The sequence below is a fragment of the Pyrgilauda ruficollis genome, unplaced genomic scaffold (assembly GCF_017590135.1).
Source record: "Pyrgilauda ruficollis isolate IOZ18807 unplaced genomic scaffold, ASM1759013v1 scaffold5, whole genome shotgun sequence".
NCBI classification, from domain to species: Eukaryota; Metazoa; Chordata; class Aves; order Passeriformes; family Passeridae; genus Pyrgilauda; species Pyrgilauda ruficollis.
In genome coordinates, this window is record NW_024526599.1 from 3,626,059 (window position 1) to 3,640,265 (window position 14,207).

The 14,207-nt window shown below is 41.4% G+C and overlaps 1 protein-coding gene across 1 annotated transcript; it reads left to right on the forward strand.

The window, feature by feature from the left end:
• Positions 1 to 1,872: 1,872 nt before the first annotated feature.
• Positions 1,873 to 9,368, forward strand: ERI1 (exoribonuclease 1). Its single transcript, XM_041479975.1, has 6 exons — positions 1,873 to 2,043; positions 4,154 to 4,364; positions 5,720 to 5,803; positions 6,479 to 6,588; positions 7,665 to 7,779; positions 8,958 to 9,368. The coding sequence occupies exons 1-6, from the start codon at positions 1,991 to 1,993 to the stop codon at positions 9,198 to 9,200; spliced, it is 816 nt and encodes a 271-aa protein (XP_041335909.1). The 5' UTR covers positions 1,873 to 1,990; the 3' UTR covers positions 9,201 to 9,368.
• Positions 9,369 to 14,207: the final 4,839 nt, after the last annotated feature.

Genomic DNA, 14,207 nt, shown 5'->3' on the forward strand with positions numbered 1-14,207 from the left:
GGAAAGATAAGTGATGTGCAGTACAGTTGCTCACCACTCACTGACTGATGCCCAGCCCCTCCCCCAGTGATGGGGGATGAGTATCAGCAGCTCCCAGTCAACTCCTCCTCCTCCCCTCCATTTATATACTGGGCAAAGTGTTCCATGGTATGGAATATCCCTTTGGCCAATTTGGGTCAGCTGTCCTGGCCATGCTCCTTCCCAGCTTGTGCACTTTCTCACTGGCAGAGTATGAGAAACTGAAAGGCCTTCGCTTAGAGTGAGCACTACTGAGCAACAATTGAATCATCAGTGTATAATCCACAATATTCTCATACTAAATCAAAAAAACACAGCGCTGCAGCAGTCTCCAAGAAAGCTAACTGTCCCAGCCAAAAGCAGGACATATAGCCCCAAGCACTTGTGTGTGATCTCACTTTGTCATCACTCAATGTGGAAGAGACAGACCTCTGTGGCACACTCACCTGAGGATGACAAATGTTGCACAGCAGGTCTAGAGAAGGGGATGTCATCATCTGCAAGATGCTGGTGTGCCACAGTGAGACGGGAGGCCCGACTGAGGGTGGGTGCCCCAGCCACAGCAGGGCAGAGAGAAGACTCTGGGCTGTTTAGTGGCTGGCAGATGTGGAGGTATTGGCGTGGTTGCTTTACTTGGGTGCCAGTACACATCAGCCTCCATCGCTGAGGGATACTGGGTGGCATTTCAGGACCGTGGGAAGCACCAGCGGAAAACAAACTGACCTGTGATGGACAGAGAGACTTCACTGCTTTGCCTTCACCTCCAGGCCAAGAAGATCCAGAGAGCTTTACATGTCACCCACCTCACCCTGGTTGTTGGCTGTGGATTAAGGGATATGGGGAACAGCAGGCACGGCAAATTCCCTGGCAGGAAGGGGCTGGGGGTGAACTGCATCCTTCTGGTGGCTGTGACCTGGCACTGAACACACCGCGGGTGTCCTAGATCCGTGTTTCGGGTGCTCTGTGCAAAATCGGTGCCATGGGAAGGACGGAGGCGTAAATGAGGTGTCTGCCCAGTGTGTGTTTCCCGTAACACGGAGAGGGCTTCCGGAGAGCTGCCGTGACCCCAAACCCCGGGCAGAAGCCCTGGAGGGCTGAGGCGGCGGTGCTGCTGCAGCGGGGCAGGGCCGAGGGCTGGCGGGACAGCGGGGGTGAGGCGGCCGGGCTCGCGTGGCCATGCCCACCGCAGTGTTTGATGGCAGCCGGGAACGCCGGGAGCCGCGGCCGCAGCCGTTGGGTCTCACGGGGCGGCCCGAGCGCCGCGGCCCCGGCCCGGCCCTGCCCTGCCCGCGACTGCCCGGGGCTCGCCCTCCCGAGCGGCGCCGCCGGTGCCACGGGCCCGCCGCGGCCGCGCCGTGTGTGGGCCCCATGAAGGCCGCGAGCAGCGGCCGGGAGCCGGGAAGTGCCCGTAGTTTTTCCTCTCGTTTATTGCTTTGTTTATCTTGCACGCGTTGGGCCCCGGCCCGCGTGTCTCAGTCAGTGTGGCTAATTCAGTCGTCGAGAGATATCTCGCTGCTCGTGAAGGCTTTGCCCGTTTGCCCCAGGGAAATCTTTCTGTTGAGGTTAGGATGCATGTTCGAGTTTTGTCTCCAAGAGCTGCTGTTCGACACGGCTCAAGACACGGGCATTAGTGTTCCTTTATTCTGTTTGTTGCTGTTTAGGAAAACATTGCTTCAGAGCAGCCTTCGGTATTGATTCGCTTACCTTTCTATCAGCTAGTTCACTCAGTTTGATCACAAGTGTAACAGTGTGACGCTCTACTGCGTTCTGGTGCCAAAACGAGCTGTGAAATGCTCAAGCATCTTGTTTTGACGTTCTTAAATGACTTCCTGATTTCTCTTTCTTCTAGGGTAGACAGCATTGTAGGATCAGTGATCAAGAAACTAATGGCAAAACCTCAGCTGCCAGTTCAAACGACTTCAGTGATCCGATTTACAAAGAAATTGCTATAACCAATGGTTGTATCAACAGAATGACCAGAGAAGAGCTCAGAAGTAAACTTGCAGAGTTCAAGCTTGAAACCAGGTTATTTGTAAACATGTTGATTTATCTTTGAGAGCAGTAGAGTCATGAGAGATGATTATTTTAAAGTTCAAAAACTCAGCACAAAGTGAAAAGCAGGCACAGCACTGGACACCAGTGGTTTCGTGTGCAATCTTGTTGAAGCTTTTTTTGTTGTAGGATTAATGTATACTGCTTAATGTGTCCTGTCTCAACTGGCAACCCAAAGAAATGCTTGAATACATAACTGTAAGGTACTTCTCATCACTTTTTGGTCAAGGGGGAAAGAAGAACTGCAGTGGTTCTCAGGTGGTGCTGCAGACCTTCATCATACAGCAACTTGCTTCAGACCATCTATATTTTTATTTAGTGTACCGGTACAGATCTGATACTTGCTACAAACTCTGGTGGTGGGGCTCAGGATTTAATCACTGCAGAGGAGAGGTACCTTTAGATGGAGAGTTTGCTACTCTGAATACATGTGCTAGAAAAATGTGAAAAAATGAATGTATTATAAGCTGGATTTGTGTTCACTGGGGCAGAGGCAAGGGAGTATAGTGTAGTTCCTGGTGTACTGGAAATGACCTGCAAGATTAATAATTCTGTGGCCAGGCAAGATATTGATATATTGTGAAGAAGGTCAGCTGAGAAAAATAGTGTGTTGTTTCTGTAGGCAGCAAGAATGAGGAAGTAGTAGTGGGGAGTTGGTTGGTTAAATTAATTTAGTGCCTCATGAGGAGAAAATCTTACTGTTACTTGGGAAAATTTTTGGTAAAACACATTAGATTTCTATAGCTATTTAGCAGTTGCTCTGATTTTAAAATTAAAAGCAGAATTCAAATAGTACATGATGGTCTTCTCCTAGGTTATAAGTTTTCTATATGAGTTTTTAAATTTAATTGTAAATGCTAAAAGCTTAAAATTTCTCTTTTACCCAAGCTAGGCTTCTTTTGTCAGTATATTCAAGTACGTCAAGTCAGAATGTGCCTTATCTATAAACAAATAGTGCATCAGTTCTAATGTAGAGAATTGAGCAGATTACCACACACCATCCTTTCCTTGGAGGTTACTGTGATAGCCAGTAATTTACTATTTTCAACTTTTTTTTATAAGTTTGTTAAAGAAAGAGGTAATTTCCCCCTCCATCAGCTCCCATACTGTCTCAACTTTTAATGGACTGGTCGTTGACTTAAACTAGACCAATAAACCAGAGTGAAGAAGAGTTCTCTCTGCAGAAGCAGCTGATGTTCTCAAATGCCTGTTTAGTAGTTTCATTTCAGTTCTTCTTTGTGGATCACTGGGCTGCTTTTCTGATAATACCACTTGCTACTCATATCTCTTACAGCTTCTGTGATTTCATTTGTAATGAATAATTTTGAAAGTAACTTCCTTGGAAGAGTAATTGATCCTCATTTATTCAGCTCTGGTTTGGTGCATGACAGTTCTGGCATATGCACTCATATATTAAAATGTTTATATTAAAATGATACAGTAAGTAACTTAAATTGCTTGCCATGTGAATTTATTTATAGCCATAAACTTCCTGAAAAGCAAAATCTTGACCAGGAGGTTTTTCTGACAACTGGAATCTCAAATACTTCATTTTAATTTTATTCAAGCTGAATTTTAAATTTAAATTGAGAAAAATGTAAGATGTGGATGTTCAAGATGGATTCTGTGTTGTCTATGCTGCTGATGCAGAAAGGCCTCAGGCATGAATCACTTCAGGTAGAGGGCACAGGGAAATCCAGGTGAAGCAGTACTTCTTCCAGGGCCAGAGATCAAACAGGGGTAATTACAAAGACTTGAGCTTTGGAAAAGCTTTGGATAACAAGTCTTGCTGAAGCAGAGGTGACTGCAGAGTTCTCTGTGCCATGCTTCCCAGTCTGTCTCTGGTATTGTATTGTGAGGGGTATCACAGCCTCTGGGTTATCCCAGAAATGGGTTTAATGTAGTGGAGATAATGGGGCTAACGCTCCTCTATGATAAAGTGGAATTCAGACTTCACATGTGCTGGTGTTGAAAATGAAGTTAATAAGTGTTGAGCTTTCAAATGTTAAATATAGCTTCAGTTTTACAACAAGGAAATAATTAAACAAGAGTGTGATCTTTGTTACTCTCTCTATTTCTTTAGAGGAGTGAAAGATGTACTGAAAAAGAGATTGAAAAACTATTATAAGAAACAGAAGCTGATGCAGAAGGACCACATTAGTGGAGACAGCTGCTATGACTACATCTGTGTCGTTGACTTTGAAGCAACTTGTGAAGAAGGAAATCCACCTGAATTTGTACATGAAATAATTGAATTTCCTGTTGTCTTAGTAAACACTCGTACCCTGGAAATAGTAAGTGATCTAATGGCTGTGTTGGTATGCTGTTATTTGAAGCAATTTGTTTGCATCAGAAGGTCTAGATTAGTTTCTAGGTAGATGTTGAACTTCATTAAAAAGAGCATATTTTTTTTCATAAGGATTTATCCTCTGTGCCTCTTAGGTACAAACAAAACTTTCTCTTCTGAAAGTATTTTCCAAATGATCATCCAAGTAGATCATTCTTCTGCTGTCAACTCCCTCTATTGATACGAATTTCTCAGTTGTCTGTGTATATTCCCACCTGCACTTTCTTTCCCTGCTTTAAGGCCCACAAATCATTTTCTAGGACACGAGGCATTCATCATAATCAAAAATGATCAATTTCTGTGGTCCTGTGTGAGGACATCTAGAAGACACTAATGCAGAGTTCTAGAAGGTGAGATTGAGTGAACTCCGTTTCTTGTCAGGCTCAGCTGTTTCCACATTGTACCCAATAGACTGACAGCTGTGTCACCTGATTTTAAACATACTTCACAGGCATTTGGTAGCCTCAAGTGCTCTGTTCCAGTACAGCTTTCTTTTAGGATAAACTACCTGCTGCTTCACTGAAATTGAGTGAAACAGAGGATGTGCACACACCTCTGACTAATGGTTCGTTTATGAAGAACTCTTAATGGGAAGAGGATTTCCAGTAATCGTTGTGATGCTACAGTAAAGAACAGCTGCATGTATGACTTAACAGCAGAAAAAGGATTGTGCAGATTACCAAGATTGTTTTTATTGCCCTTTGAGTGGTTTTTTTTCTGTCTGTCCAAAAGGTTTTGTATAACAGCAGGGATTTGGGGCTTTCTTTTTTCCATGGAACTTGCCTTCAGTCTTCACTCTTGTGTTGCTCAGTTTCCCAGAGTGAGATTTTGTTTGTCTCTGCCTGGCTGGCATCTAGAGGCCAGGACTTGCCTGAAGCTTCTGAGGTGTGTGGCTGGTTGCTTTCCTTGAATTGCAGGTGAACCTTTAGAGATACCACCTAAAAAACATAAGGCTTTGCTCATGCCTCTCACTTATTTTTTCCTTACTTTCACTCTTCTTTTCCCAAATCCTCTGCTTTTTTGCAGAAAAAAAGTCATTTTTCCCTCTTAACTCCACATTCCCACTCTTTGGTGCCTACTGGCTGAGAGGAAGGCCATGTTCTGGTTGGAAAGCTGTCTGTCCTCTTAGGGATCTGGTGATGGCCAGTCAGGAGGCTCCTACTGGCTCGGGAGGTGCACACTCCTTTTTGCCTGCAGCAGGACAAGTAGCTGCTGTTGCCTTTGGGCTGCAGGTGAGCCAGAGAAGTTGCCTTGCAGGCTGCAGAGTGTGCTGCAGCTGAGCCATTGATTCTCCTGTTACAGGAGGATACCTTTCAGCAATACGTGAAGCCAGAGATTAATCCCAAGCTTTCAGACTTCTGCATCAGTCTGACAGGAATAACCCAGGTAATTTGCACTTTTGTTTCTTCAGGAAGAAATAGAAAAAAAAAAAAAGGGATGTGATGTTGATGTTTTCAGACTGGTAACCTTAAATGGTAGTTTTTCATGGTTATTTTTCTGTAAGGCCTATTATCTTAACCCTTGTTTTTTCCCTCTCCCAATTATCACAGAGCTGATTTCACTAAGTTGGTCATTTTATGGGGAAAAATATTTTCTTTTTAATTCATGTGGAGAAATTTAATCTTCAGTAGGGCAAAGCACCTTTTGAATTGCATCAGTTCCTTTCCTAATATTTTTGTTCTGAAGAGTTTCGAGTCCTAGGATGGCAATGGCTAGTGATAAGTGACTTAAGAAGGAGCCTGGGAAACAACCTCAAAGGTTTTAATCTAGGTTCAACTATGGACTAACCTTTTACCTTTACAGAAGCTATTATGAGGTTGGCTCTTGTAGCAGTGCTTTTGTGGTGCTATTTTTTCAGTTTAGAAAAACCTGTCCAGTCATCTGTTAACATGTAATCTGGTTTTGTAAAGATTTTGATGAAGCCAAGTTTTTAATTGCCCATATACCAGTACAGTTTATACACTTAATGCTGAGGGATTTTTTCCTGAAAAAATGTTCCTTACTTTGTTGGTTGTTTTGTTTTTGTTGGTTTTTTTTTTTTTTTTTTTTTTGTTCTCTTAGGACATTGTTGATAAAGCTGATATTTTTCCTCAAGTTCTGCAGAATGTCATAGAGTGGATGAGACAACGAGAACTGGGAACAAAGTACAGCTATTCCCTGTTGACTGATGGGTATGTCCTTATACAGCCTTCAGCGCAATCTAAAACTGCAAAACCACATTTAATATTTGTGGGAGCATTGCTAAAGATGGATCAGGACACTGCCATTTTGCTGGTTTTATTTTAATTAAAGCTTTTGTTAAAAAGATTGTTTGATTGGTACAGCTGAACTGAACTATTCAAAATGAAGCTTAAATCCATCAGATGGCGCCGTTTCTTTCCTAGTGGTCTGTATGCAACTTTGATGCTGAAGACTGCACTTTGTTGCTGCTGTAATTCTCCATTTATATCTAGCACATAACACTGAAAATAATACTCTGCAATTTTTAATTTTTAGCCTATAATTACACTGCTCTCTTTGGAAGCAACAGTGAATTAAAAAAAAAAAGAAAATGCGAAAGCAAAGCTGATGCAAGACTGGTTATATTACTGGGCCTAAATGTCTCTGGAGTTCTGCTCCAGAGGAATCCCCCCAGTGAAATTCCTTAAGGAAAATAGGTACATTGAAATCTCTGTTGTATGGGTGAGATTGCATAGATAGCTAGAAGAGATGGGGGAAAAAAGCTTTACTTTAGCTTGCAGCTTACAATCTTGTTGGGGTGGTTCACTTCAGGAAGGCAGGCTGCTAAATAAATAGGATTATAATTTCTTCATATTTTCATAGAGATCTGGTTTCTCATAAAACTAGGTGCAGTCTAGTTTCTACCTGAAGTAGAGAGGTAAATGCATACCCAAATAATCAGGAAGATTTAAGGTGTCACTTGCTTCCCCAAGGGCTGTGTAAGCATCTAATTCATTGGCAGTTTTCCATGTTGATGTGGTAGGTGGAGTAGTTGGTGTGCTATTTTTTGTCCTAACTGTTGCAGACCTGAAACCATCCTGGTGAAAGTCTTGCTCCTATTTTTTTCCCCATTATTAACAAATTCATATCAAAAATTCTTTACCAGGACTGTAGCAAATGAGCTTTTCCTAAACTGTTTTCATTCTACTGATCACCAGAGACAAGAAAGCTTTTAGTTGTACCACTGTGCAATATGCAGAACACAGGATTATATACGACTAATGTTTTCCTCTTTTGACTTTCTAAGATCTTGGGATATGAGTAAATTTTTGAACATCCAGTGCCGTATTAGCCGTATCAAATACCCTTCTTTTGCCAAAAAGTGGATCAATATTCGCAAATCATATGGGAACTTCTACAAGGTTTGTACAAATTGCTGTTTCACTTATGGGAAATTTTGGTTTAAAAGTCTAGAATGACCTGTTGTGCTTGTCATCTCTACTTCTGTAGTATAACATTATGGTACTTGAACTAGTTGCCTGGTGCCTGATTTTCAAATGCGTTTCATGTGCAGATCTCACTTCACTAATTGAAGATCATATAATTACTGCATTTTGATTTTAATCTTGTTTTTAAGAATCAGGTTGTGCTCCTTGAAGGATTGTCTAAAAATGTTATACCGGTCCTCTTAGATCAAGTGGTTCAGCTGAAAAGACTGTCTTGATTTTTTGATTCTTTTTTCCTGTTTTCATTCAATACACTACAAAATTAACTTGTACCATTACCCTCATAGAATCTTGACTTTTGACAGTGTCATGGAGGCAGAGAAAGATTAGGATGTATCTACAGTGGAATCAAATTGTCAAGAGAAAAGTAATACTGAGTTCAGTGCTGGGCCTTATTGCTGCTTTCTGTCAGACCACCATAAAATGAGTTATTGGAGATTCTAGCAAATTCCCAATCAGCCTACACTAAAATACTTTTTTTGAAAGGGATTTAACATAGCTAATGGTCTTCTTTTGAAGACTTCTTCATACTAAATGCAACATCTAGATAAAAGAGAGATTGACATTTAATAAGGAAGAGCTTTACTTTTTGCTGGACAAATATTACAGGGTTGCTGTCGGTGTTGCTGATGAGATCCTGTGAAGATTGAAGGCACTCAGGAGCTTGATGCCAGTGAGAATCAGGAGCTTGGTGCTTCTTTAATCACTTAGAATTTAAAAGGAAAACCAAACTGAGATTCCCTCTGCAATGCCACTGTTTTTTGTTTTTTATAAAGATGGTTAAACTTATCTAGGTCACAGCTTCCACCCTTACCAGCACAAGTGTATCTTGAGCTGGTGCTGGCCAGAGGCTCTTGACGTGATCCCAGGTCTAGACAAACTCCTGTTGACTGTTTCTCCTCTGTAAAAATGAGAGTGTCTGTCTCACCAAGGTGCTTTGAAGTTAAATGTTAGTGATCTGACAGAAGGCATCATGAAAGTCTTGTGTGACTTAAGTAGGCTTGAAATCTGCATGTGTTTCTACTGCCCCGTGTTAGATTTAAAAGACTTGGTACCGAACCTAATCCTTGAATGTTACTCACTTTCTCCATCAGGTTCCTAGGAACCAGACCAAGCTGACAATCATGCTTGAAAATCTGGGCATGAATTATGATGGGAGACCTCACAGTGGACTTGATGACTCTAAAAACATTGCAAGGATCGCTATAAGGATGCTGCAGGATGGCTGTGACCTGCGGGTGAATGAGAGAATTCATGGTGGACAGCTGATGGCAGTCTCCTCCTCAGTCCCCTTAGAGGGAGCCCCTGCTCCACAGATGCCCCGCTACAGAAACTAGCAGTTCAGGGCTCTGCCCCAGGAGCTGCCCTCAGATACCCACTAAAGACTCCAGAGCTTATTAAATGGCCACCTCTGCCAGCTTGTCTGCCATGCAGAATCCTAAAGCACCTTAACTGATCATCTCTGTTGAAATAAAGAGGAGCATGGAAGCTCTTTGTTCTTCGAAGCCTGTTACAGCAATTTCTTTTTGTACTGATGATTTCCATTGTTGTTTCCAACTTTGCTAGCAGTGAGGCTGATATCTGGAATCCAGACAAAGTGTTAAGCTTTTAAGAACATGTAATTTGAACACCTGCTAAGAGGGGTTGTGCCTGTGTGCTGCTGTTCCACCCCAGCCTGTGGGCAGTGTTTGTTCACTGTGATGTACTCCAGTGATATCTAGCATCTGCTTATTCATTGCACACAAATAAGCCATTTCTGGACGAACTGAAAGAGCAGTGGTTGGGCTGGCCCTTCCTGATAAGGCACTCTGCTAAGGGTTCCTACCAATTTTTTTGTTTTTTACAAAGTCTAGGAGAAATGGGTGTGCATTCATCAGTTCTAAAGCAGTAGAGGAGTACTCTGTTGTTTGGGGTTCTTCTTTAAGGTATATGTTTGTCTGCTTCCCCATCAAATGGAAGAGCTGGGTGTTGAATAAAAATTTCATTAGTATAGTATGATGGTATTTTTCTAACCTGTGTTTCAAAAGAGAAGGTTCTTTAAAGTTTCACTTTAAGGATCCCATCTCCTATTCCTGCAAAGCTGCCCTTCATTTAATGTTTTTAGACACCATCAGCCATTTACTCTTAAAAATGAATGAAGTAAAAGCAAGTTCAAAACATGCCAAGTTGTCAAAATTTCATGCTCTGTGATTATTACATAAAACAAAACAAGAAGCTTCTCATTCATGGCTAAAGATGTGTTCAGCTATTTTTGGAATCTTCTTGTGCTTCTGCCACCATGAAGTTATGCCTTTATTACAAAATCTAGCATTGGAAGATTCATATAATTTTATTATTAAAGGCCACAGTTAATTACTATCAACTTCTGCTTACTTCCTAGGCCTCAGATAAGATGATATTCAAAAGAGGCCAAAGTACTAATTTGCGTTGTCTCCATGGGCTGTTACAAAGTGCACCATTAATGTGATCAGCTCTGCATTAGAATGGTTGTTCTGAAAAGTGGAATGATGTATTTTGGATGATCTCAGTTTGAAAAAAAAAAAAGAAAGAAATTTGCTATAGAAATTGTATTACAATTCACCCTTTTTACCACCTGCATTCAGGACACAAAATAACCAATTAATAAACTTTGTTAAGAACACTGACTGACTAATCAACTCCTCCCAGCCCCACTTTGCTCTTCTGACTGTTAAACTGCATCAATGGAACTGTGAAAACTTCCATTTTAAATCCATGCAGGAGGGAGAACTATTAGTCAATTCTTAGTTGCTTCATATGATTTCTTTCTGGAGTCACAGATTTGGACAGTCATAACTGCTTCAGAGTTATGTTTTTTGGTGTTTCTTTTTTATTTTTCCCTGAAAAGATTTTTTTTTATATTTTTTTTCCTTGAAAGCAGATAGTTGCTCACTTGTAGAGAACTTTGTTGAACTTTACAGTTGTTTTTCTTTTTGTAGCCCTACTTGATGGATTTTCACAAGGTGAAATACAAATCTCTGATACACTTTCTCCTAAAATGCCATTTATCTGTCAGCCCATATTTTGTACAAATTCTTATATATGTGCTTTTCACTGTAGGGACTGTAGTAACCTCTTTTTCTGAAGTACCATGGTAATTTACTTCTTTTGTGTCTGAGTTACTGTTGTGCAAGTTTCTGTGACAAAATAGAGTCTAGTTCAGCAGATCTCCCCTGGGCATAGAGACTTTATCACTAGTCTTTATTTACAGGTCTAGAACCAGGCTCACAGTCAAATGAGAAACTTTTTTTTTTTACAGATTATACTACAGGTTGCATAAGAGCTGTTGTAATTGTACATCATTTATTTTAAGTACAGAGATGTTTATTTTTGCTAAGTAACTTCAAAAAGATATTTTGAGATAAGGGTTAAATCATAACTGTTCTGTTTACTGTTTGAGTAGGTTGGGATGTTTTCTATCAGTGAGCTGCAGAAATCCATAGAATCATTCCAGATACTATTTTAATTGTTGGATTAATGTCAAACTGTAAGGTGTAAGTATTTTCACAGAATATTTGATTCTGTGATTTTGAGATGAAGTGAATTTTAACAATGTTTGCTTATTTGTTTGAAATGTAAACAGACTTATTAAAATAATTTCATATTTTTAAACATGTCAGGTACTGAATTTGGTCTGTAAAGCATGAGATGATTTCAACAGCCTTGGGGGTCTTGGCATCAGCTCAGCTCGTGATTTGTCTTCTCTAGTGGACCAGCAACATTGCCATGGCTGGATGATTTAAATCCCATGCAACACTCAGTAATGAAATAAAGTTTCCTGGATACTTCATACCATAGGGGAAGCAAATGGTTTGGTGATTTTACTAGTGATGCTTATATTCAGCCAAACAGTGTTTTTTCAGGTTGATCTCATTTGTTCATCCAAAGAAGCTTGCTGAGAGCATCTGCTGTAATGAATATTTTAATTTATTAGAGGAGTCTTCCCATGCTGGAAAAAATAATTGACAACTATGTAAAAAACAATCCAATCTCTTTTTTATGCATAAAAAAAGCATGTAGACATTGATTGCCTTGTTGAAGTTAGAGGCTTTTTTCCACTGTTGCTTTTTATTTCACATTTCAGGAGCTGTACTTGAGCAATTCTACTACTACTGCAAACAGCGTTTGTGGAACGGTAGCAACTTTAAACAAAGGGATTGCAGACTAATTTCAACATGAGTGCTTTTGAAGTAGATTTCTTAATATATATTTATATGAACGTGAGAGGGCTTCACAGAATCTTGGGGTTATGTAAGGGGAAAAGGTTTCTCAGACAGGTTAAAGAGCAGTAGCCTCTGTTTCAGTGAGCAAATCCCTGAGCAAATGGGAAAGAGAGGTTACAGCAGTTTGTAGCCTCCCGTTAACCCCTTGTTGGAGGTGTGGCTATAGGGGACACTCACAGCTGTCCACAGAAACAGCTTTTACCTGGGCTTGTCTGATACTAAAGCAATTTAATAATTTGGTGTAACAAGGTATTTGTTTCCATATTTTGTTGGAAATTAACATTGCAATGAGGAGGGGGCTGTTCTCAGCAGTGGAAATAAGTAAAAAGCTCTGTTCACCTTACGTTCTCATGCCCTTGGAGAGCTCTCGGCGTTTCACTGCAGGCCTTGACTGCTCTTCAGTGACCTTGAGAAAGCAGTGGTTTTTTGCTTATTTCTCTCACACTCTCACACTTCCCATGGCTGTTTTTAATTCCTCATTTTCCCTTTTTCTTCCACTAATGAAAGTTTGTCTGTTCTGGAGAGAAGCTTGTGCCAGGTAAAATCTATGTATGTTCTTTCTAATAACAACTGCCAGGCCCTTTATAAAGAAATTGGAAGTCGTACGTGTGGAGGGTAGAAGAGACCCACTTACTGACTGCAGGCTTTTGAGATGGGCTAAATGTATAGAATGTCATTCCTGCTGCAACCAAGACCATTCCAGCCACTTTTCCTGTTTGGTAACCCCATGGCAGTGACATCTCACCAGGAGGACTCCCCAGGTGGAGATCCATGAGGTAGCCAGGCGTGGTCAGTACACACTTCTGCTCTGCCTTGTACCGAGCTGTGGCCTCAGCTGAAGAGCCATGGCTGGGAGCAGGCGAACACTTCGTTCTAGAGCACCTTCCTCCCACAGAAAACGGGGTGCTGATCTGCAAGTATGCAAGCTGACAAGGCTTTGGAGGTTGAGCAGTTGCTTCTCTCTTGGGGTCCTTCTAGTTCAGTCCTTTCACATTCAGAGCCTCCAAGGGCTGACTGGCTTTTGCCATTTTAAATTGGAGGGCATGGTGTTGTGGGAGGGAAGCCTGAAGCAGCTTAGGGGGTGTGCTCTTTAAACTAAAGGAGTGTGACTGCTTTGCACTAAAGTGGCTCCATATGGAAAAAAGTATTTTCCAAGTAAATGGCAGGAGCCTTGAACACCTCTTTATGGCAGGGTGACCTCTGGGTGTGTTCTGATTAGGGATGTGATTCCATGGGTCAGGCATCTGTCTCCTCTGTGGCCACTCAGTTCAGGAGTGCCCATGGGTAGCACCATGTCCTGCTCCTGTGATCTTAACTTGGTGTGGTCATGACTGCACATCTTAATTGTAAAGCTTGTGGTGCTACTCGCAGATATATCATGGTGGAGTTTTTGTCTACTTTCCTGGCTAAATTAGTGCTAGCTATGAGGTTTTGCTGTTTGAAGTGAATGGTAAGAGTGATCTTGCATTTGTAAAGTACTTGCAGGTGATTCTGACCTCCTTTGTTTATTTGCCCTTTTTCAGCAATGTTAATTTTTAAAGAGCACATGTAGCCAAATGGATCTCTATGAGCCAGAGATGTCCCAATCAGCAGGAATTGCTTCATTGTGGTTGTGTTCAGGCTTGGAGTGGTATGCAGGACCTGGGCTGTGGAGCATGACACACCTTCCCAGAGAGTCCCATGCTGAGCAAAATTTATTTCATATTAATTCCTAGCTTGAATTCAAGCTAGGTAAGTAGTTAAATACTTATGCTCTGTGCAGCATGAAAGTGTCTTATATGTAATTTAGAGGCAGGTGTAGCAGCCTGCTGTAAGACTCAGTGTGCCCTCCTTTGCTCACTTGAAAACTCTCCTATGTTTGTGATTCATTTCCATTCGTGCATATAGGGACTGAGATGACAGAGGACTAAAAAGAAGGGAGAAGTGACGTTTTACTAGTTGATCTAGGCAGTCTAGGCCAGATATTTCCTGTCCATATAGTCTGAGCATTAGATACAGCTGAACATTGACAACAGGCTCTTCGGGATGCCAAGCACCGTGTCCAGAGAGGGTGACTGACTGCTACTGTGCTGAGCTTGGCTGTATTTAAGCACAATCTGGGTC